Source organism: Gambusia affinis, linkage group LG19 (assembly GCF_019740435.1).
Source record: "Gambusia affinis linkage group LG19, SWU_Gaff_1.0, whole genome shotgun sequence".
NCBI classification, from domain to species: domain Eukaryota; kingdom Metazoa; phylum Chordata; class Actinopteri; order Cyprinodontiformes; family Poeciliidae; genus Gambusia; species Gambusia affinis.
This window is the reverse complement of record NC_057886.1, coordinates 9,313,141-9,337,577: the sequence shown is the minus strand read 5'-3', so window position 1 is coordinate 9,337,577 and position 24,437 is coordinate 9,313,141. Positions and strand designations below refer to the sequence as shown.

Sequence of the window (24,437 nt, the reverse complement as noted above, 5' to 3'; positions counted from 1 at the left end):
GAAAATCTCATTCTGCCATCAAGAGATTCTCATCTAGACTTCTACCTGTTTTTGGATCACAGCGGGGAAATGACCGGTTACTCCACCTCTTCACTTCATACATATCTAAAATGGTCTCACAGACTCAATTTCCTCATAAAGTGAATGAATGAATCTTTTTTCTTGCAGTGTTTGTCTCCCCCTAGGGGCGCAATCAGACATCCAGCTGTCCCTTTCTCCTTTTGTGTTAATGACACAGGAGCAGAGATCATTAAAGTTACATAACTGACATATTTGAGCTCCTGACTCCCTGCATGATCTGAGCCGGCTGGAGGGATAAGCAGAATATGCGGCTGCTTGGGGGGTTTGGGTGAAAATCACTTTAAGGTGTAAACGTTACAAAATAAGAGCTAAAGTTTCGCAGTCATGTCAGGAAACCAGAGGCCGCTCTCGCAGGAATCGCTGCTCCTCCTCCTGCCTCCAAACATTAACTTGTTCTTCTGATGGAGTCACAACATCGATGAAAGGGCGAAGAGTTCAAGAGCAATGTTAGAGCACTAACATTTGTTCATTTTCGTCTTAGTGCTTGATTGAGGTACAAACCCTGATCAGTCAAGTCCTGGTGGTAGTATATGGCTGCAGAAGTTCAAAAATTTAAATTTTCTTCATTTTGTGCTGAAAACCAGAGCAGAGAAATCAGCAAAGATAGCTAAATTTTGTGTTGAAATTTACAAGTTGTAAAAAGCTAATCATCAATGTTACTATCAGAGCAGTAGCAGGAGATGGTCATAAACTGTCTTCAATGATTATTTAATGGAAGCAAATGAGGCACAATTTAAACAGGTCTGAGAACACAACCTTTTGAAACTACTGGCTTAAGAGTAACAAAGATGACTAAAAGTATTTTCATTCCATAAATGATAAATAAGAAACAAAAGAATTGGGAGCTGTATCAGATGTGCAGAATAACCAAAGGCTGCATTTCAATTTCTGGACTAGAAAACGTCATTAGAGGCCCTGAGGAGAGGTGACAAGATCTTTAAAATATGTAGGAACCTGAACTTAGGTCACCGAGCTAATAATAACTAAAAAAACATTTATGGTGCAGTAAAATGAAATATGATTTACATCGGTTATAACTTGATCTCCTCACACTAGAAATATTGTTTCCTTTCAAATATTGAGTCCTTCCTTTGTAATTTCAACACCTGATATTGCGATGGTGATTATAAATCTGTATGCAGATTTTTTTTTTTTTTTTAATTGAAAAACAGAAAATGTTTGAAATGTAAAATGAACTTTTTACCTGAAGAAAAAAAAAAACAACAAAGAACAATCTCAGAATTTCCTGCAAATTCCTCCCAGGCTACACGTTGGAAAAAACAGTTCAGATATTACATGCTAATCCACTTTCATTGAACATCCTGTAAAAAATACAAGCAAAACGCTTCATAGAAAAAAATAAGTTCTCTTCAACTTTAAGCCCAGTAGTCTATAAGGGCAGTTGCCCAGGGCAGTACTCAAAGGGGGAGAGGCGCTTTTCATGCAAGAACCACTGCTGTAAAGACAAACCAGTTCCAGCAAACTGGAGAAGAAAGAGGAAACATGGAGGCAGAAAAGGTCTGAAATGTTAAAGATGAGAAATGTTTTGAAGCAGAGAAAAGCAGGAATCAGCCTTGGATGAGTTTTTTTTTTTTTTTTTGACTGCACTATGAATCAAAAATGACACCTGATGGCTTCACAATAAATGTGATCAAACTCTTCTTCCCAGGCTCTGACTCTAAATCCATCTGGATTAAACTCATCAAAGTGTCTTAATTCCCACAAACACCCCCCCCCTCCCTTCTCTTTCTCTGCCAGTCATTTTTTTTCCTCACAGACCTTGAGTCACGCACACTGTTACTGTATATGCATAAACATATGCTAATATAAAATGGCAAACCAATTTCACAGCAACTCGCTGATTCTTTTCCCTTTAATTTGTGACGGTCACAGATTTTTCTGTGTCACAGCAGATTAATCGCTCCTTGAATAAACCCCCCCGGCACACCTCTGCTGCTCTGCCTCACCGCGTCTCAGTGTCTCTTGCCCATCAGCTCCCACCTAAAAACTTGTCACGGAGCATAAAATCAGCCCAGTCTGGCACAGCTTTGTTACACGGCTCCCGCAGCACGGGCTCAGTGACATTCATTAGATGCGCTTTCTTGCCAGTAATTTAATTGCAGCGCTGAGATTGTTGACCATCATAATTCTCCTCTAACGAACTGTTATGGATCGTAATCCATGCAGTGAGAAAAAAAAAAAAAAGAAGTGGCATCCCACTCAGGAGAGCACCACTGATTCATGGGCGACTCAGAGAGGATCTGCTCGGCCGTGCTGTTGTGTCACGACTTAAGTACAAACAGCCCAGCGGAGTGACATGTCCTTCTCACTGGGATGAAGTCAACAACATAACAGGAAGGAGGACAAACACAGACAGTGGGAGTGGAGGGAGGTTGTGTGCTTGTGTGTGTGTGTGTGTGTTGACTTACTGTGAAGCCAGTGCCCACAGTGGAGGTGAATGACCCCGGGATGAACTTGCCCTGGTCAAACTGAACCAGCAGAGAGGTCTTGCTCACGCCGTTGTCTCCCACCAGGATGGTCTGCAGATTGAGTCACACACACACACACACACACACACACACACACACACACACACACACACACACACACACCCAAACACCCCCACACATACACACATACACACACACACAGGAGACATCATGTTCTGCAGCCTCGCGCCGTTGTAATCGCCCGAGGCCACAGCGCTGTGTGGGCACGCGGAGTGGGTTATTGTACGAGTTCATCATGTGTTGCTCAGCGCGCCGCCCGCCACTGTCTGATGCTTTGTGACAGCTGGAGGTTGGCTTGGTGTCTTCGGGAGGGAAGGTCGGCGTTGCCGCGAAGGCAGGACCTGCTTCACAAATAGCGGAAGGTCAGAAAGAAAACAATTTCCCCCAGGGGAACACGGAGAAGTTCTCCTCCGTTATGCTCCTGCTCTGTTCATGTTCAGATCTGTGCAGAAGCTTCACAGATCTATGACTTTCTTCCAGACCTTCTGGGAAAGTCATAGAAGTGGGTTTAAGTTATAATTCCTCACACTTGCTAAATAACTCATTAGGCTCCTGAACAGAGGGGAATATGTGTTGGGGGTTTTTCTCTTTTTTGCTACTGTTCCAGGTAGATTTTATTTATTTGATCTCAACTTGTTCAGTTCCATCATTTTCAAACACACACACACAACACAACATGCTGTCTTGATTTAGGTCAAGAATTAAGCAGAAAATGGTTGAAAAGCTACCAAGGTCCAAGAAAAAAAAGAAAGAACTGTTCAGTAATCTTATGAAAACTAAGCAAAATAAAAGTTAGAAGTTCACGGTGCTAAAGTTACAATAGGATGGTAATGTTTAAAACGGGGATAAATAGAATGGCCTAGTCAAAGTGCCGTTTACCCATCCGTAACAAGACTTCTGAGGCCTCTTGAGCTACTTTGGGTCTGATGTAGTGAAAAACTTAGACAAACAGCTGAAAACCACATGCAGCTGTATTTAAAGCAACAGAGGTTATAGGAGCACAGATTCAGGCCACTAAACATAAATTTATAACACGTTTTACTTTTCTATTTGGAACAAAATTACATATATAAACATTCTGCTTGACATTCATCTGGTTGGCCTTTGATATTAATCTCCATCCAGCTCAGAATCAGGTCTGAAAATTAAAGAAAGTTGCAGGTTTGATTCCAGGTTTCCTCCTCCTCAGCGCTGCAGAAAGATGAAGATGACTTTTAAAAGTCATAAAAACATAGAAAGGTTTAGTCCATTTACCAATACTTCAGGGATGAATACTTTTGCGAGGCTCTGTGTAAAAATGTCTGTCCGCTAATGAACCACGTAGCGCTTTAAAATTTGTTAAACATTACAGCTAATTAAAAGTGGAGCTAATAAAAAAACATGCTTCTTATTAGACTCTGAGCAATGAATGTTCTCCTCTTCCTCCACCACTTCCTCTGAAAGCCAGCCTCAAACACATTTAGCGGTCTGCAGATCTGAAAGCGTCGCTCCGGATGCGGGCATCAGCTGACCTTTTTATCTCTGGTTATTGCCTCTCCCGAGAGCCGGAGCACCAATAGAGCTACTTGGCAGCAGATGTTTACTTTTTATTGTGGAAATTTATCACCTTACAGCCACAGTCCTCTCTCTCTCTCTCTCTCCTTTTCACTCCGCATGCAGGAAGCCAGAGTCTTCTCCTGCTTCTAATCTGCTGCCTACAAGAGCAAATGTACAGCAGAGAGTGACAGCATGCCGGGCTCCACCGCTGGTAATACGCTCTCTTTAATCATCCTCGTGCATGTACGACACGTCGGCTTTGATGTTCCATTAAAACGGACAAGCTGGCGAAGGTTGGAGCGGATCTAAATTTATTCGGTCCATAGGAGTCGCATTCTGCTCGCCTCTTCACTTGCACTTGAGCATAGAGCGAGTGGCCATCCATCAAATGAAGAAAGAGGCTGGGAAGATGAATTCATCAGTGAAAACGAAAATTTTGCCAAGTGGACAACAACATCTCCGCAAAGAGCTGCAGCCGACCGCACTCAAGTACATGAAGAAATAACAACATGACTGTGGAGATAAAAAATAAATAAATAAAAAGAACACACCAGACAACTGAACAATTAATACCATACGATGACACAAAATGTCAACAAGCGCACGCTCCGCCTCTCAAATGTCGGCACAGCCCTGTTCGAAATGCCAGGAGACTTTGATACATCATTTCTATTCCGTTTCCACTTACTGTGACAGACTGGCGACCTGTCCAGGGTGTACCCCGCCTCTCGCCCGGGACGCAGCTGGAGATAGAAACCAGCAACCCTCCCGACCCCATTTAGGGAAGAAGGGTGTAAAGAAAATGGATGGATGGATGGATGGATGGTTTCCACTTAAACACTGGCAAGAAGCAGCCGTAACGTCCAAGTTTGCAGAGTGGATAAAATGTTGAAGAGTATCTCGTTTTGCAAAGATATCAGTCAGGAGAAGGACAGAAACAAATCCGTCGTGATACATAAATACAGCATGGCACAGTGAAGCCAGTGGATTTAGTTTTTATGGTTTAAAATAAGCAAGCAATGCCAAAAATGTGCATGTTTAATCAGAAAGTGAACGCTTTCACAAAGTCTAAATTAATTATTTTCTTAAAAGCAAAACAGTAGAAGGCAGTGGAAAAACCCCCCCCAAAAAACTCAAGACCTTTCGACTTCTAACATTTATTCCTCGAGCAACACGGCTGCCCGCTTCGTGGTGCAGAAAGGAAACGTGTGTAGGAGTATTCTTTGTGCACCAGGAACACTGATTACTGTTATTGTTTGCTTTCAGGAACGCAAATTAAACTCACTTCTTCATGTGCAGTGGAGACGCTCCGTCAGCGCTGCAGCCGCTCGGTGTTACAAGCAGCTCAGTCACAGAGAAGCTGCCGCTGAATGAGAGTAGGAGATTAGGATTCATCCTGAACTACCGCCATTGTTAAAAATGAAAAACGTACCTCTGTCTCCAGCGACATGGAGGAATAGCCTTGTTGTCAGAACAGAATCTGCGCAGCGTTATTTACAGGACTTTGTCTGGGCCTTACGATATGTTTTGTTTATCTGACGCCGTTTAGGTCTAAACGTGGATAAAATATCCATGTGGAAGTCGGGAGGATTGCTCAGAGTGAGTGCTGTCATTGATAATTACTAAAACTCAAAATGTTCCTAAACTTGATGAATAGAAGAGACTGAAGCTGTTCAGAGAGCCAATGAAGATGCCGACAGCACCCACATCCTGTTCTGCGTGGGGAAACTTTCTGTGTTCTCTTTGCGTCTGAAATAAGCAGTAAGCAATCGGATGCTTGTGTCCGGAGATGCAACCACGCATCAAAACATCTGCCACAGCATGTGCATTTCAAACCGTCTGTGTCCTTGGACTCCTTGTTCCATCAGCCCTCCTTGGAAACGCAGGACTTCTCTTCCTGAATGGCTCGCTCTGAGAGAAGTGGATGCAGAGGCAGGCGGCTGATGACCGCCAACAGCAGGAGGAGGTGCAGGCCGAACCCCTGCCTGGAGAGCAAACGATGCAAACCAGAGGAGAGGCTGATGAGTCAGAGTGAGGGGGATGTGCTGTGCTGGGTTTCAGAGGCCCGAGTGAAATCAGAGTGTTACCATTTCATCGCTCACGCATTAAAGTCTGATTCAGACACGTTAGCATTTTGATGATGAGAGCAAAGCAACAACAAAAAAAATATCCATGGATGATGGTTTGAGGAGCTCGTGAAAACCTCATAGTTCGGATAAGAAGAAATCTCAGGGTGATAATAAGGGATCGAGTTTTCACTTTTTAGTGATGTATACTAAAGGTGAAAGAAAGTATGCTGTGATTAATTAGATGTTAAATCCACCTTCTGTCTTGAAATATGGCCTATATAAATAACTGGATATATTTTCATAAACCAGCCCCTAATTACACGGGTTACTGTTAAAAGTTTCAGTGAACATCCCCTTTGAAATGCCAGATTTGTGTGACACAAAAATCACATCCTGTGATATTGTGGTAGTGGCAGTACCACATCATGATACTGCCACTACCACATTTCACTAAATGTGATGCTTTTTTTTTGTGTCAAGTTTTTGTGAATGTTTTCTTGAGAAGGAAAGAGTCGAACTTCTCATTCCTGTCGTACAGGGAACACTGAATATCACATCTTCCTGCAGGCTGCTGTCAAATATAAAATGCTTTGGATATTTTTTTGTAATCTTCTCCTGACTTAAAAAAAAACAAACAAAAAAAACAAAGCAAGAAAGCCGGAGCCGTCCGAGTGTGGCGCCTTTTGTTGTTTCTGACTGGGCAAAGGAACAAACACAAGCTGAAATTCAATCAGCGGAGAGGCAGGATCTCCATCTCAGCTCGCCACAAAGTAATACTTGTTTCAACATCCAGTAATTACAATCTCAGATATCCTCTAATCCCGTTAGCTGCGTGCTGCCGCAGCGAAAGCCTCAATTTGTTTGATAGAAGCGAGCTTTAACCTGCCAGAGCAATTATTTGAAAATCTGGACGTTTTATTGTGACAAAAGCAGCAAAAAGTCGGCAGAGAGAAGCTGAGCAGTTTGCCGACACCAATGCTCTGTCATCTGTGAACATGAAGCGCCTGATTGGCTCAGCAGCTGTTGGGTGAAATTCAAAATAGTATTATTGCTTTACTAGCTCTTAACTATAAATAAACCAATAATTTAGTAAGTAGAAGCAAACTAGCATAAAATTCTTAGTTTACCTTATGTGTTAGTTCTTCATTATGGGGTTTCTGCATGTCCTCCATGTCAATCACAGATGATCCAGACAGGTTGTCCATTGTCTCCTGCATCTCTGTCTCTCACAAATCAGGTCTCTGCTCAGAAGCAGGCGAACTCAACCCAGAGACCTTCCACTCCTCACTCCTTTTAAGTCGGGTTTACAGCCCGCTGTCCTCAACACCTGGCCCTCCTTCTCCGCAGGTCTCCTTTTTTCCTCGATGTGGATAAAATCCGGCGCACAGAGGGGAAAACTGCCTTCATCCGGAAAACACTTCAAATATTTATACGGGGAAGCCCAGAAATGTTGCCTACAGTATTTATGAAGGAGGAAAGCTTCAGCACCCCAGAGGGTGTTTACATCCTTCATATAATCCAAAACTATTCATTCTTGACTTTTTCTCATATTTTGTCACATTAAATTGTGATGTCTGTGGATTGCATCGAGAATAGCTAGAGCACAACTGTGAAGATGAAGGGAAATCATTCATTCATGGAACGCCTGTGGTGACGGCGAGTAGATCACCACAAACACACCATGAAGGGCTGTTTTATTCTCAGCAGTGGCAGAGAAAGTGGATGAAGCAACATGCAGGGGAGTCCAGGTCCTACAGCAACTCTACACACACAACCTGGTGAGATATAAAAGATTGGTTCAGGTCAAATATTCAGGTGTCAGATTGATCATTTGGCTAGTCTGCAAAAAGGAACGGGCAAAAATGACAGTCTCTATATGTGCAAAGCTGTTCCACATGAGTGTAATTGTAGAACCAAGTTCATTTTCAAAGTATGCTTTCAGGGAGCTGAATTGAAATGCACGCCACACTTTTCAGATTATTTAGTTGAACAAAACAGTTGAAATTCACGAATCGAGCTAGCAACGGTATTTTAGCATCTGGTCACTGGTAGCATCAACTGCTCGAAGTCACAGAACGCAATGAAAGCATCCGCAAGCCACGGAAAAGTCCCATAAGAAAAAAAAGACCAACGACTAAATAGTCACGAAACAACATTTAAGACTTGTGATTAATGCATTTCAGGCCAGGACAAATATATATTTTTAATAAATTTAAGCTATTTTAAGGCCTGAATTTTAGATGTATACATTTAAGACCTTTTAAGGGTGTGCGACACCATGGCAGCATTTTGTCGGCTGCGTAAAATCCTAATAAAAATACGCTGCATCTCACGTTTTAGAATTTTAAATTCATCAAGGATTCAGAAGGACTTTTTGTGCCCAAAGGTCTGCTCCTAGCAAGAACAACTCCCGTTCAAAGTGAGCTGTTTTATAAACACTAGATTAAATCCAGACATGCCACAAGGCACAAACAAGTATAACAACAAAAGCTGGAATATAGTCATCTATTTATTGAGTTTTCAGTGAGACTGTCTGATCTTCTCCACAGCAGCGACAGGCTCCTGTTCCCTACAGATGGGAGCGACGGAGCCGAGGATGAGTCACCGTCCGGGCTGCTCCCGACTATCGCAACAGCACGGACAGAAATCTCAACCTCCCAAAACCCAGAGGAGCCGCTTCATGCGACACCGAACAGGTGGACTGTCGAATGTAACACAATTAGAGGGCAGTTTTAACAGCTCAGGGAGCCAAGAGACGAACAGACAGCGTACAGCTTCCCTCCGACTGGATAGAAAAATAACATTTGCTAAGATCCATTAATCTGCTTATTCTCTCAATAAAACCGGGGCTTCACTGAAGCGACTGTACTGTGCAAGCTAAACAAGGTCACTTAAAAACAATGTACGTGTTGGACGGTCATTATTTCAGAACACAAAAGAAGAAGAACAACAACAAAAAAGTAAAAAACTAAAGTTAAAACACTAGTTTCTGCAAGCTATTCTGCAAACGTCAACCTTTTTCCACATAAAGGCAGCTTAGATTCTTCCTGATCAAACTAAAACAATTAGCGTAAAAAAAAAAAAATAAATAAAAAAAAAAACAGAATAAAAAAATTACAGTGGACTGTTTAAAATTTAAGGAGTAAAAATACTAAAATAAAACAGCATGAGAACAGATATGTAAGAAAGAACCACAAACAGGCATGACAGTACCGCATCTGCACAGGCAAACAGGAGGTATAACAATCTGTTGTTTCAATGCCTATCATGCAATGGAAAAGAATGACACTTTTAGTGGAAATATGCAACTTTAAGCCCGACTGCTTTAAAAAGACAGAATCTGAACGCTTAACACTGAGGTCAGCGTGTTCAAAACTAACAGAAAAAAAACGAGCTTTAAAGTTCCCTGATGGATGCAGAGACGTTGATCTTGCAAACAAGGTAACACGACATTTAGTTTCTTCCTCGCAGCGTAACAAAACTTGATAAGAAATGTGGTTTTTAAAACTATTTTCATTATAGTTTTTAGAGTAATGCTATAAATCTCAGTTTAAAGTTTCATCTTTGATACTGAAAAAGACTCCAGCTCATGTTGATCTTTCACCTCAGGTGATTGGGTTAAGATTTTCAGATTGATTTGAATGCAAAAAAAAAAAACAAAAAAAAAAAACAAAACCTCAAGAGGAATTTTGCAACAAAAAACTATTTAAAACTAACACACCAACTGAGATTTTTTTTAAAATACTAGAGATATATATTTTTACCAAAAGTCCCTCATAAAAGTATTGACACCCTTCAATGTTTTTCACATTTTGTTGCAATTCAACCTTTTAGTTTAAATCATTAGATAAGCATCAAGGTGAAGGAAAGTTTTCTTGTATCAATCTGATGCCACCAAACAAAATCAAATGCAATGGATGCGTTTTATATAGGGGTGTCAAAGTTAAAGAGGCTGAACGCAGCACAACTGTAAACTATTTCATGTTAGTTTCCTATAAAAAAATTTGTGTTTGCAACCTGACAAAATGTAAAAGATAAATATAAGGGGTGTAAATACTTTTGAAAGGAAAGATTAAACAGCTATTTTCTCTAACATGTCCTTGTACTTAGTGATGTGTTGTTGCAAAAAATTATGTGACCCTGCACAGACGTATTAAAACGTCCCGCCCTCGACCCCTCCAGCCGTAACCGACGACAACTTCCTGCAGTAAAGTGCACTTCATGCATCTCTCCTATGCTTCAAAATAAGCACATTATTAAGATCCAGAGGTTCTACTCTCCTTTGAAATGAAGGGAAACAGCTGCTTGAAGGGGACAGCTGAATGAGGACCCTTGCATTTTGAGACAGTTGTGTGACTGGAAATGTGTGCGGCAGCTAAAATCATACCGAAACACGTGGGGTTTCATGTACCCGTTCAGCAAAACATGATAAGCTTGTCTTTTCTTTTTTTGTGTGTGTGTTTGCAGTCGATGTGCAAATTTCCTGCAGTCCTCCGTCGTTTCTGCCTGTGGTAGCGGCAGCTCCTCGGTGTGTGTGCAGATAAAATCGGGTTCATTCAGGCTCTCCAGCAGTGTTTTGTGTGTTCAGTGTTTCTACTCGCGCTACCTGATCCGCCCGTCGCTTTTGACCGGGCCCAGTTCGGACTTTGGATCAGGGGAGAGGGAGCTCCAGGTAGTTTTGGTGCACAGCCCCACGGCCGGGCAGGAGGAAGTCTTTGCGGAGCAGAGGTCGCCTATCACCCAGAACGCCCCCACCAGGCTGTCCACCCAGGCGTCCAGGGGCCGGCCCACCAGCTGAGCGGCTCGCCGGGCCGCCTGCATGGCGGGCTCCTGAGGAGGCAGCTTCAGCACGGAGTTCAGCTGCTGGAAGCTCTGGTCCAGGTACAGGTTACCAGGAGGGCCCGAATGCAGCCAGCTGTCCTCCTCTGGAACAGAAAATAAATAAATAAATAAAAAACAAAAATTAGTCTGTAAAAAAAAAAAAAAACAAACCATTTTCTCATAATATTTATAGAGTACACATACAGGGATCATACACTTTCCCCCAGCAAAATTCAAGCACTTTTCAAATTTTTCCAGCAGATAAACACAATACAAATCAACTGAAAGAAATGGTTTTAATTTACTATTGTGAGATTTAATTTATTAGTGTTGTTAATATTGTTTTCTACATTCTACAGCACAGATAAGGTCATCTAAAATGTAGCAACATTTTATGTTTTGAAATGTCTCCTGAATACCTTAGCTTGAGCACAAAACATTAATTTAAAAAAAGAAAAGAAAAAAAAAGACACCCCAGTTTTGATCATTTGAACATACAAAACAGAAGACAAATAATAAGTCTCTGAGCCATTAGGAGTAGTAAATATTCATTATAGGTAAATGACCTTCCTACTCAAATTTAATACGTTTTATACAAAAAAGTCACAAAAAATTTCTAAAAAAAAATATTTCTTCTTATGGCTTTTATCAAAGAAATAAATTTGGGCGTTCTAGCAAACCTAAAACATTAAATGTTTAGTCTGATTAAACTTTCAGACAATGAAAGGAAAAAAAGTGTCTTTCTATTAGCTGCATGAAAACATCTGGTCTCAACTGTGACTAAAATTTTCCAAATTTTGGCTTTTAATCAAGATTGCACTTTATTACAAAACTGCTCAGTTTGAATAACAAGCACTTTCAAGGACTTTATACAGAAATCAATTACTTTCCAAACCTTGAAAACACCTGATTGAAATTTAAGGATTTCAAGCACGCATACGAACCTGGAATATAAGATGTTTTAGAAAATAATTCATAGCCCTTCAACTTTATCTCAATACTTCATTGAGTTTTGTTAGTTATTATAACAGAGTAAACGTACCTCTGCGCAGCGGCTCCTTATTATTAAAAGTCAGCGGCATCACGAGGAATCGAACCTCCGCTACACGCTTCCACTGTTTCAACACCCGCACCGTCCAGGCGCCGGGCCGCAGGGGGTGCTGCAGAGGCGGTTTGTACTGCGTGTACTCTGCGTCCATCTCCACTGTGATGTCATAGGACGCTGCCACCACCTGCGCCGGGTCGATCCAGACAATGGTGGCCGTGAGGTTGGGCCCGCGGGCCCACTTCTGGACCGCCAGCGGCTCGTCTATCGGGCCGATGACGCCGCCGAAGTTACGAAAGATCCTTTCTTTGGGATCCCAGTCTGTCCCGATCTGTTACGGAGAAAAACCCGTCAATTAGCGTTTTTCTGGAATCTGGGTTTTCGTTAGGGAACATTTTGGTTTAGGGGTCATCGATGTTAAAAAGTTAAAACCTCCAGATTCTTGAGCCTCTCGAACTCTTTGAGGTTCGTCTCGAAGACGAGCGTCGCTTGAGGCATGGCCCACAGCTCCAGCGTCTCCCTGCGCTTCGACTCCACGCCGCTCACTTCCTGGCGAACGAGGTAGCCTTGGAAACGGTCGTCGTAGAAGTACAAATGGACGGACAGAGGGTCACCTACTGGTTCAAACCTTCAAAAGAAGACGTTCCTTGTAACAACATCCTGTTACCAGCCGGAGAATATTCAAAGAGGAAACAGGAAGTGAACCTGCAGGCTTCTGTCTGGCTCTGAGAGGTCGTCAGGCCCTTCAGGGTCAGGCGGAAGAAAGAGGTGTAAGCCGTGAGCGCCACGTCACTGAGGGAGCCGACGCCCTCCAGCTGCTCGAAAACGCTCTCCCAGTACGCCTTGATGGCGACAGTTCCCGGGGCGTACTGGCCGTACAGGTGGGTGTCCAGGATGTCTATGGCCTCCTGGTTCACCGTCGACTCAAACTTTCGGGCGAAAAACGTCGGACGAGTCAATTGCTGTTGATTTAAAAAAAAAAGAAAAAATAGAATAGTTTTACAAATGTAATAAATCTAATAGATAAAACACCAGTGAGGATTTTATTTTGAGGGCGTATGAATACTTTTGCAAGGCAGTGTAATCTCAGAAGGAGGAGACGCTGCCCTCTTGTGGTGACCTGACCTGAATCCGAATGAGGTCTTGTGGTTTGAAGTCGTTGGGGGAGCAGCCGCACCAGTCCACGATGTGCTTGTACTGGCATTTACAGCCCAGCTTACGGTTCCAGTTGGTGACACGCAGGTTGTTGTCCACCAGGGTGTCACACATGTGACTGTTACCAAGCACTGTGTGGAAAAACGACTGAGAGAGAGAGAGAGAGAGAAAGAGAGGGAGACAGACGTTTAAAAACTCATTTATTCAACATTAGTGATCCATATAAACAGTCAACTCAAATCAACACATTCATAAAGGAAAGTTCAAAATACCTTTAAAATCACAGAGATTTTGCAAAACATCCAGTTCATTCATTAATTTTTTTTTCTAACATCACTCTTACTTTAATTGCACCCTGGAAAAGTTGTACACGTTTAGAATTTTGTTCATTGTTAATCTTATATTTTCTGCTCAATTAAATTCCAAAGAAAAACCATTTTTTCTTCTTGCATGAAAGAGATAAAGAAAGAAGGACAACAGAAAGAAAAAAGACAAAGGAAAAGAGACTGAAAGACAGAAAAAAGAGAAAACAAGGAAGAAAAGAGAAAGACAAAAAACAGAAAAAAGAAAATGACAAAGGAAAAAACTAAGAAAAAAGACAGAGAAAGATCAACAAAAGATAGAAAAAAAAAGAGAGAGACGAAAAGATAAACATGAGTTAAAAAGAAAGGCTGGATGAACTGGTTCCAAACAAGAGGTCTGGATTACAGAAGGTCATCCAGCTGTACAGTAGTTCCTCTCATGCGGCGCCGCTGCTGCATGCTGTGCTGCGCAGCTTACAGTCCTCCATTATCTCTGCCGCTAGTCTGCTCTGACTTGGCAGGGAAGTGGAGCCTGAGACGGGCTCTTTCCTCACCCTGAGCCTCGGCCAGGGCAGACAAAAAAACAAAAAGAAAAAACACCGCAGACGGCTCTCTTACCTCCGCAGGCAGCAGCGCGTAGGTGTAGAACTGCTTCAGACCCAACACCAGCTGGTCCCGGGAGCCGACCACGTAGTCCACGAAGCGGCGGGTCAGAGCGAACCAGTCGGAGCCGCCGGAGACCTCCAGGCCTTCTGGGATGCTGCGCTCACCGAGACGCCACATGTGGTTGTCGCACTCGTGGAAAAGCCGGTCGAGGCCCTGCTTCTTGATGAACCTGGAAGTAAGAGCACAGACCAAAGCACTGTTGGGAGTTCTGGTCAGGGGTCGACCTTTAAGATGAGAGCGCTCACCTTGTGTTCTCTCTCCCATGCGACTTGAGGAAGTTCTTGTCTCGGTGCATCGACAGAAACATCACCAGTTCATCGTTGGTCCTACATGAATTCGATATGGTGAGAGGAAAAGACAGAAAAAAAAAAAAACAGCAGATAGGAGATTTTGTTGAATATAAAGGAGCTCGAGTAATAAACTACTTTGGACAAGATTTAGGACCAGCAAGTGAACCTCTCTGGGGACAATCCAGGTGGACAATCAACTACTTTGATTGGGGCTCACTTAAAGCAGTTGGCTGCCCCCAAAAACCCAGCTGGAGACTGTTTACCGTGGGCTCTGTGACTAAGTGACCAGAACGGTTTATTAGCCACGATGTTGCAAAACAGATTAATGTTTCCATCAGGAGAAATGCTACGGCTGCCACTTTCTAAAGCTGCTGGGGTCAGTTAGAGACCAAAACAGGAAGAAACCCTTAAAATGAAGTAATTACTGCAGAACTGGGCATTAGCTAGTTATAAATAAAGGTGTTTTTAAAAATTGCTAATGTTTATTCTGCTGATTTTTCAGAGTGATGCTTTATTTCACAGTTCAAAGAGAGAAATCCATATATAGATTCATTACACACAAAGTGATGCTTTATATTAAGTGTTTGTTTGACTAATTCTGGTAATGATGGGTTAAAAAAGATCAATTAAAAAAACTATTTTTAATAGAGATATATTATGGTAGACAAATGGTTGACAAAAATCACTAAACAAAACTGCTGACTTGACAGTTGTCCAGCAGACACTAACTAACACCGCCTACAATAAAGCTTGTCACAATAAGTGATTAATGAATCAATTAATCCCATAATAAATTAAAATGAGCTTGACAATTTACGTCTTGATGATTAATATTTTTTGACAGAAAATTGTGTTTATAAAAAACAATTATAATTTATTTTATTTATGGTTTTGGCTTTATGCGTTTTATTTCCATTTCATTTATTGTTTTTGGTTGCGTTTGATTTTGGATATTTAAAATGTCTTCCAGTTTTAAGTGTTCTTTACAACGTTGAAGTTTATTACTCTTTGAGAGGGTAAACTTATATTATTAGTGCATTATCATCACTTGAAAATGGGCTAATAACAACACTAGAAAAGTTTGTTTTTGTGCCAAACCTATCTACAATTAGGATTGCTACAAAAGGTCAGTGCTATTGAAGTTGGCTGCTCACAGATTTATCTAAGCATATTCATAGAAAGTTTAGTGGAAGGAAACACTGTGCTAAAAAGAATCATCATTGTGATAAATAACATATTAAGTTTGGAAAAATTATTGCTGCTTTTCAGGTTTAAATAAAAGCAGTTTTGAAACTACGATACTATAAGAGACACCATTTTCAATCTTAGACCAGCCTCTTTCTACGAACATCCATCACTTCATTCAACCTTATTTTTGCTCCGTTTCTGTTCATGTAGCTAACCTGGTCGGGAAGTCTGTGGCGCTGAGGTTGATGAAAAAGTCCCATTTCCACTCCTGCATGGCGAGCAGGTCCTGCATGCTCCGCAGGTAGGCTTTCAGGAGGCTGGCCCCTCCCCAGATGGTGACCATCCGCCAGGGAGTGGCGCGCACGTTGGGGTACCGCTCGGCTATCTGCAGCACCTCCCGATGCATGTAGCCGGACCGCTGCAGGAAACGGAGCAGATCCGAAAACGCTGGCTCAGCTTCAAAGCTTTTCATCACAAAAAGAATTTAATAAAAACCCAAACACTGAACGCTGCTTTCTACTATGACCCATCAAAATGATAACAAAAGGGAAATGAAAACGGTTGTCATCTAAAAGGAAATGTTGAACTTAAGAGAGAGCGTGCTTTGGCAAGCTAAAATTGTGGACTCCAAATAGGAGGAAATAAAAGCTCTTATTTATTCCTTGGAGATTAATTAGATTTGTTATTAAAAAAAAAAGGTTACTCAAGGTTGTGGAGCGATAAATGGGTAGTTCAAGGGAAACAGACTCCTTAAAAAAGATTGTCCAGGGACATAAAGTCCAATTTTGTTAAGAGAAGAACAAATGGTGCGTAATGAATCTGCTCTGAGAAACCGATCGAGGTTCAGCAGAAGTGGGCAAGAACTTTAACGGGATTTGACAAGATTAAGCCGCTTCCTGCCTGGTGTTTAGAAATAAGGCCAAATGAAAGAAAAAGGCAAAGGGAACAGCTGTAGAGTTAGAGGCTGGGTGATGAAGCACAGAGCTGGAGACTCACATATAACCCGAACTGTTCAGCTCAAGCAGGAGTTTTCACAGAGACGAACAGTCTCTCTCTGTGAAAACCGGCCGCCGTCTGTTGGCAGCAGAACAGAGGAAGCGACCAGGTGTCTGGCTACAACAGGAGTCCTGCTTTCAGGGACCTAACCTGCTCTCTGCTCAACAGATTCGCCATCTGCTTTCCTTTCGAACACAACAGCAAGTTTTCAAGCAAAAAAAAAAAAAAAACAATAACCGTGACATCCCTGTTTTACTGCAGAGAGAGGAGAGCAGGGTAAAAGCAACCTCTGGGAAGGAGGGAGAGCTGGTCATTTAAAACTCACAGTAAGAAAAACAATTTCCTGGTTAATGTAACCAGGAAGTAGGACCTAATTCAGGTATGTGCAAATGTTTTGCCTTGAGGGACAAAATTGTTAATATGAAACTCACAAAAAATATATATATTTTTTTTTCTTTTGGTGTCTACAAATACATTTCTTGAGACTTTTTTATTGTATCTGCTCAATAATAAACTAAATATGCAAGACAACTTTTAATCAAACAAAACATACTTTTGTAAAAGAAGGATCTGTCAATCATTGCATTCAGAGAGTTTTTAAGTGTTAATAATAAACCGACACACTGTTTCTTGATTTTCTGGGTTAAGATTAACGCAGAAGCTTGGTTAATAAATTTGTAATTACTATTGCTGTTCTAGCAGGCCCGATTTGTTTCACACCAACTTTGTGGTCAGGGGTCCATTAAGGTCGAGAAGTCCCAGGTTCAAATCCCAGACAAGCCCCCAATTTGTTACGGTCTGGCTCTAGAACCATAACAAATAAAGGGAAGCAACGCAAGAGACAACTTAAGCTTAGATCTAACAAAAATCATGAATGGCTGGAGAAAAGGGGGCAAGAGAGGGCGAAAAGAGAGAGAACGGGCGAGGTGAGTGAGAGACAGTGGTGCATCTCAAGCTGGTTCTCAATTTGTTCTGGAGACACTGGTCAGCTGCCTCCATTTCCAATCAGCACTAATTAGGAGCTCTGAAACAAAGATGTTAGCGAGACCCAGAGAAAAGGCCTTGGGCTGCAAAAGGTTGCACAAAATCATTCAGAGGGCCACAAGCGGCCCCCGGGCCGCACTTTATACACTCCTGACCTACAAAGAGCAGTGTGGTGGTTCATCTGCTGGCTGTACCTTGTCTACATGAATGTAGTAGTAATGATCTCTGTGGTATATGGCCTTGATGAGACGCCTGAGTTGCCGTACGGCTCGGCCGTGGACCATCAGCACAAACGCCACCCTGACCGGGTTCTCCACCTTGGACAAGGAGAGCTCCACGTCGCCTGCCGCCTCGACCGGCTGAGACACACCTGGCCACAGAAATCCAGATGCAGATTAGAAACTGATGGTTATACACTGTAAACAATCTAAAAGTAAAGTAGGGCTGAAATGATTCATCAGATTAATCATGGTCAATTGATTATTGACATACCCATCAACTAATTCAGTAATCGATTAATCGTAAAATGGAGTATGCAGACTCAAAAAGAGACAACAATGGCTGAAAGAACAACACCAAAATTGAACAAAACATAAATACATTTTGCAAGGAATAAAACAAACTGTTGGTAAATATGTTCAACCTAAAGCATATAAAGTGACAGTTTTAGCTTCATTGTTCAAATTCTGTAAAAAAAAAAAAAAAAAAAAAATTAAAAATCACCTTTTAAGCGATTTTTGCTATTCAATTATTGATCAGTTGGTCCAAAAAATTGTCAACAGATCAGCCTTAGCTATATTAATTCCTGATCTCTTTACATGTTGATGTTCAAAGTATTTTTTAGCTCCACATGAATCCTTTACTACAAAAATCGAGCTCTCAGTCAAAGAATGCTAACCTAAAAAGTAAGGGAATTGTTTACAATGAAAAATCTGCACATTGTGTCAATTTGTTTCATCCAATTACGGTAATCGATCGATTCACTGATAACTAAAATACTCGATAGTTGCAGCCATAAAGTAAAGTCCTGTGAGCGCAGCTTGGGGCTCACCAAGTTGAGGGCAGAACTGGGGCAGCGCTTCCGGCATGAGCTGCCCCGCCTGATGTTGGCACACGATGTTGGCGATCTCCTGCCGGCACTGCTGCGACCTGGCGCGGTGCAGAGCCGACAACGCGTCCTTGCCCACGATGTCACATTTAGGCATGAAGTCACCGTTCGGCGCCTGGTGCGCGCCGTCCACGCTGCCAGGCTCCCCGGGGATCCCGGCGGCTTGCATCTTTGCCGCTCCGTCCAGGCTGAAGTTGCGGCGGCTGCTCGACAGATCGTGAGAGACCGCGCCGTCCAGCCCGGCCGCCGTCATCCCCCGCTCCTGGGGGGCCTTCTGTCTGACGCCGGGCTTCACGGCTCGCCGGTTGCCGCCTTTCCTCTGCGGGAGGGTTGCCGTTCCCCTCTGCCTCTCAAACCTGGTGCTCCATTTGCCCCTGTTCTGCCCAGACAAAGAATTTGCTTTGTCTCTCTTGGAGTCCTGGCTGTTGGGGTCAGGCAGCTTGGACCGTCTTGTTTTTCCCTGAAAAATAAGACCAGAAAAGAAAAAAAAAACAAAAGACACATTTGTAATCCTGTTATAAATGCTGATTCATTTCATACTCTGACATAAGGTAAACAAAGATGGCCACTAAAGCATCAGCAGAAATCCCTAGAGGCAACGATGTGTTTACTTGGTTCTTATTTTTTGGGGGGCTTTCTTCCCATTTCTCTCATCTGAGTTATTTTTAGCAGCGCCTCCATGTTTTTGTGGAGAGTCACAAACAATCCCGTGATTCACCACACAGACCAACAAAACCCACTTGCCTCTTTTTGGCAGGCAAACTCCACACTCGTGAAATTTGGGTCAGGTGTGTGCAACATTAAAATCCAAACAAATTGTGTGTGTCTGTGTTTGTGTGTGGATTATTTTGGTGCTGCAGTGACTGGAGCAAAGGAGCCTGTGTGTTTTATTCAGACATAAACTGCTAAAGCGCCATAATGAGAGTTGCTGCATGTTGGAACCAACGAGGGGAACCAATTAGGACTTGGACTGAGGTTCATTTTCCACTCTACTGTGCAAGACTTAAAGTAGCAATAAAAAGAGTCAGGAGCACAAAGCGTACACTTTAACACAATCCTTTGAAAGGACAAGAAAGAGAAAACTGAATCAAACCCATCTTTAAATTCTCAGCATCACAGTGTTGGCACACTGCAACGGCTTTTTAAAAATATGCACATATAAAAAAATTAAAAAAAAGTAGTGAGTAGGCAGAAAGCTTTCAGACACTTCAAACCAATATGGTAGAACGAAGGCTCGCTCGCCTCCCACCGCTGGCATGCAGACTGCGGGGGGATGCTGGGAAACGGAGGCAGGCCGGGGGCTCTGTGGTCGGATCGAGAGCCAGATGATCCGCGGCCAACAGGAAAGCAGCTGCCAGCCGATGCAGGACGGTCAGCTGCTGCCGGCCGACAGCGGCCACTGGATCGTCAGCGAGGTGTTGCAGGGCGGATCCAAACATTCACAACATACCTCAACTGTTTTATATAAAGACGAGTTTGCACAGTTTCCCTCGGGAATGTTGTGAAACACTCGGTTTGAAAGTTTCTCTCAAGAAAAATCAGAAAAGTATGGCGTGCCTGATTTAATTTCAACCAATAAAGCAATTTATCAGTGAATAATATATCAGTGATTAGACACAGGTGGATTCTGTTCACTAATTAGGTAACTTTAGACGGATAACCGAGTAAAGGGGTGGAGGTACAACTGTTTTTCTTCAATGTCAATAAAATAAATAGAAATTTGCAGTTTCAACGTGACAAAATCTGGGAAAATTAATGCTTAGAATGGTGGCTTAGCATATTCAGCATTCTTCACTTACAGCAAATATTTCACTATGATTCATTTCCAAGTGCAAATTGCAGCAAAACATTGACAATTTGCTACAACCATGATTTCTGCTTTTAGAAGCAGCTCATAATAATTCTTTTTTTTTTTTAGCTACGAGAGAAAACCTTGTACATCCAGCACACATGACCCGGTGGCTGAAGTTTCAATTATTCTTATCAACCAGCTTTCACGGCTTTTAGTAAAAATTTTTTTTAAAGTTTTGTTTCAGAAAAAAAAAACAAAAAAAAAAACACATGGACTGAGAAGCAGGCGAGGCAGAGACTTTATTTCCCAATTAAAAGTGGAGCGAGAACGAATCAGTGTCACCATCTGCTGGAGCGGGACTCGACAACGGAGGAGGAGGAGGAGGAGGGGCGAAGAGGAGGAGAAGGAGGAGGAAGACTGTGGTTTTTGTCTGTCCCTTGACTCTTGAGCAACAAAGAGGTTTAATAAAATGCATGTGACTGAGTGTGTTCGCTCAGGGCTGATGGTCTTTTAGCGTTCTGCATCAGGCGCACACAGACTTGGTGCTGACATCTGCATAGCTGTCTGCCAACACAGTAGAATATACAGCTGACCTCCGCACTAAGGAGACCGCTCTCTGCCTCCAGCTAGGGCTTACAGGCGGTTATGGAAAACTGATTCACCCTTCCTTTTAGTCAATAAAACAAACGACGAGTGGCTTGACATTTAAATGGAGGCGTTTCATTGTTTAAGATGCTAGATTTTCTCCTGACTAAATGGAGAGGAGCCAAGGCTGCGGCCAATTGAGCCTTGAGCTCTCTGATGAGCTTAGGGGTTTAAACCGAAATGATCTGCAGCACTAATCTCCTCTGAAGACCTGGGAAGTCGGTTGTCTACCTTTATCTGAGGCAAAGGTCACACAACCCTGCAAACCCTCAAAGCTCCGCCCACAAATCTACCCTCCACAATGGGGGGAAATAATGCACCTTCCACACTTTTCAGGTCATCACAGCTTCAGGTTTCAACTTGGTGAAGCCACTCCAGGTTTTTTGTCTTTTTTTTTTGTACAAGCACAACCTGAGCAGGTTGAGCCACTTTTTCAACTTCAGCTCGTATCCAGGTCATGTTCTTTATAAACAAATAAAGCAGCAGATTCAGATGAAAAGGGATGTAAAACCTAAACTACAAAGCAAAAAAATCATTCTAGGAGTTACATGAACTTCCAGGCTCACAGCTCCAGGGCTATTAATTCATTTTCAGACCATTTTAAAATGATATGTAGAAAGGTGAATTTATCGCTTGGATCAGTGGCTGCCTGTGAGACTGAAGGACAGTGTGTCTAACCAAGTGGTCAGCAGCACAGGAGGACCACAGGGCGCTGTACTCTCACCATTACTTTTCACTCTGTACACTTCAGACTGCCAGCACAAGTCAGACTTCTGTCCTCCACAGAAATACTCAGATGAGACTGAAGTGTATCACTGATGGTTAAGAAGCTGAGTTGAGAGAGCTGGTGGATCACCTTGTGGTGGGAAAACAATCATCTCATCTCAAATGTAAACAAAACAAAGGAGGTGATTGTAGATTTCATGAGAAACGGGGGACCACTGTGGAGAACTAGGAGATGATGGCGCCAAGAACAAGTTTATATATATATATATATATATATATATATATATATATATATATATATATATATATATATATATATATATAAAGAGAGAGAGAGAGAGAGAAAAAAAAGTTGTCTTCAGTCAGAAGCTTCATCAGAGCCTGTGTAATACAGATTGCTACAGGACATCCTTCCAGCCCAAAGTCATCAACATCTACAAGAACTCTTTGAACAACCTTGACTAATATAACATTTATTAATTCCAGGGGGGAAAATATTTGAACTTAATTAACTTTAGACAAAGTGCCATTGAATAAAATGTGGATTTAAAATTGTGTTTAGACTTTAGGTTTTTCTTTTTCCAGAATTTTTCAAACCTGGAAAATGCTGTAATCAATATTTCATATTTTCCCTGCCTGGACATGAACTCTGGCTATAAACAGAGCCTCAGACTGATACTTTACTTCCTATGAAGAGTCTTAATTGAGTACTCAGACTTACGCAAACTAACTGAATTACTTAATAAACGACTTCCCTATTAGATGTTTTTCTGTTTCCTGTCTTTGCATTACATTTTCTCTATTTGAAGGAGCCAGATGAAACAGCATGACAACAAGCAGCACACAGCCCACTGTTGCTTCTGAAACAACTTCGTTTTCATTCAGCCTTCCACAGCGAGAACCAAAAATGTACAGTTATAACAAGAAGAACACTCTACTCTCTCTTATTTCTCTTGAGCGTTTGTGATAAGTGACAACAGAGGCAAGGCTGATCCATCAATAGTAACATGTTTCTGCTAAGAGCTAACATAAGCTGCCGTTACACTATAATAACTCAGTGAGATGAGCTAAACGCCAACGGCTAATCTAAACAAAATCAGAGCCTTGCCTATAAAATAGTCAGTGGGACTGTTTCTCACCTCTGGTGGGCCTTCTTCCAAGCTCCTAAGACTCCAAACCACAAGTCCCTGGATCAGGAGGATCATTAAAGCAGCGGAAATCACTAGTTTATACCGTCGAAGCAGCTTTCGGACTCGCACGCTGGCCACCATTTTTCCAGCACGGCACGTTCTGAGCGGAGCGTCCACGCGGGGTCGCTCTGTGCTCAGCGTGAGATTCCCGGTTCGTTTTAGGGATTCGACTGATTTTGCTCAGCTCATGAGCAAGAATCGGCTCTTCTGCTTCTCAAACTGTTCTTCACTCTCAAAGCTGATAAACGACTCTTAATGCAGAGGAGCTGCATTAATATTAAATAACTGGATTGGATTTTGTTATGTTTCTGTGTACTTCTTAGGGGACTGCTTTCCTCCTGTCTAAACTCAAACTATACAGCATTTTTTCTCAGTCTTTCTCCAAAAATATACAGATAAGTAGAGTTGCCAACTTTTAAATGAAACTTGGAAGGAGACAAGTGGGGTGATTAAAAAAAGTTGGACAAATAAATTTAAGACACAATGGCACTGTACATCTGTTCCTGACAATCAATTGTTTCTAATCGCGTTTTTAACTTGTTTTACTATAGTTAAAGTTTTATTACAACAAAAGTATTTCAAGTTAAATATTATTATCAAGATATTTTACAATTTCACTTGAAAACATACAGCCGGTGTTCAGTGGACCTAACTTATAAGTGATGAGCCAGTGTTCCTTTTTTATTATCGCTTCGCAAAACAAAAGTAGAAAGTAAACAATGAGGGAAATGTTTAATTGTTTAAAATATTAAATGAGACACAGAACCAAAGAGATACTTGAGGCTCTGGAACTGCATGTTGAAGACCCCTTATCTAGCAGATATAGGGTCTGCTAGATACCCCTTATCTGGTTAACTAGCAGACCCTCAATCGAGGTAGGACCCATTTGAGATCCTACCTCAATTGGGCTGAAGCTAAGTGCAGCGCATAATTTTTTAAATCAATTTTTAAAGTAAAACTTGATGATTTGAAACAACTGCAACAAAAAGGAAGACATTTGTAAAGGGCCAACACTTTTTAAAGCAGTGCTTATAAAATTATCCTATCAACAGACTCAGCAAAGCTGTGGATCTTTTACAAATAAAGTCATACCTGAAGACTATTGTTTGCTCTGGATTTTATTTTGGGTTGTCAGTGTAAAAGGTTCTTACAATATTTTAGTCGTACAATTTTTTCAAAGTGTATTTTCAAAAATACACTTTAAAAACCGTGTATTTTACCTGCTAGTTCAAAATCATTATAATTATTTTATTATGTGGTGTGATTCAAAGTCAAGGTAAGCAACTTTTTCAAGGCACTGCACATACTAAATAATTTTTGATATCTATTCAGT

At 41.8% G+C, this 24,437-nt stretch overlaps 1 protein-coding gene and 1 long non-coding RNA gene across 3 annotated transcripts; one reads left to right on the top strand and one right to left on the bottom strand.

Annotated features, from left to right (window-relative positions):
- The first annotated feature begins 2,191 nt into the window (after window positions 1–2,191).
- LOC122822328 lies at window positions 2,192–9,572 on the top strand. 2 transcript variants are annotated; one of them, XR_006369135.1, is made up of 3 exons: window positions 2,192–2,953; window positions 4,251–7,974; window positions 8,746–9,572. It is a non-coding gene; the product is annotated as an uncharacterized LOC122822328 (long non-coding RNA). The 2 variants fall into 2 exon arrangements; XR_006369134.1 differs by having other exon boundaries at window positions 2,192–7,974.
- xylt2 (xylosyltransferase II) lies at window positions 8,688–23,201 on the bottom strand. Its single transcript, XM_044100905.1, has 11 exons — window positions 23,054–23,201; window positions 18,695–19,211; window positions 17,838–18,013; window positions 15,879–16,081; window positions 14,431–14,511; window positions 14,138–14,354; window positions 13,188–13,364; window positions 12,768–13,024; window positions 12,495–12,690; window positions 12,060–12,393; window positions 8,688–11,121 (listed from the first exon to the last, which is right to left on the bottom strand). The coding sequence occupies exons 1-11, from the start codon at window positions 23,183–23,185 to the stop codon at window positions 10,799–10,801; spliced, it is 2,613 nt and encodes an 870-aa protein (XP_043956840.1). The 5' UTR covers window positions 23,186–23,201; the 3' UTR covers window positions 8,688–10,798.
- Window positions 23,202–24,437: the final 1,236 nt, after the last annotated feature.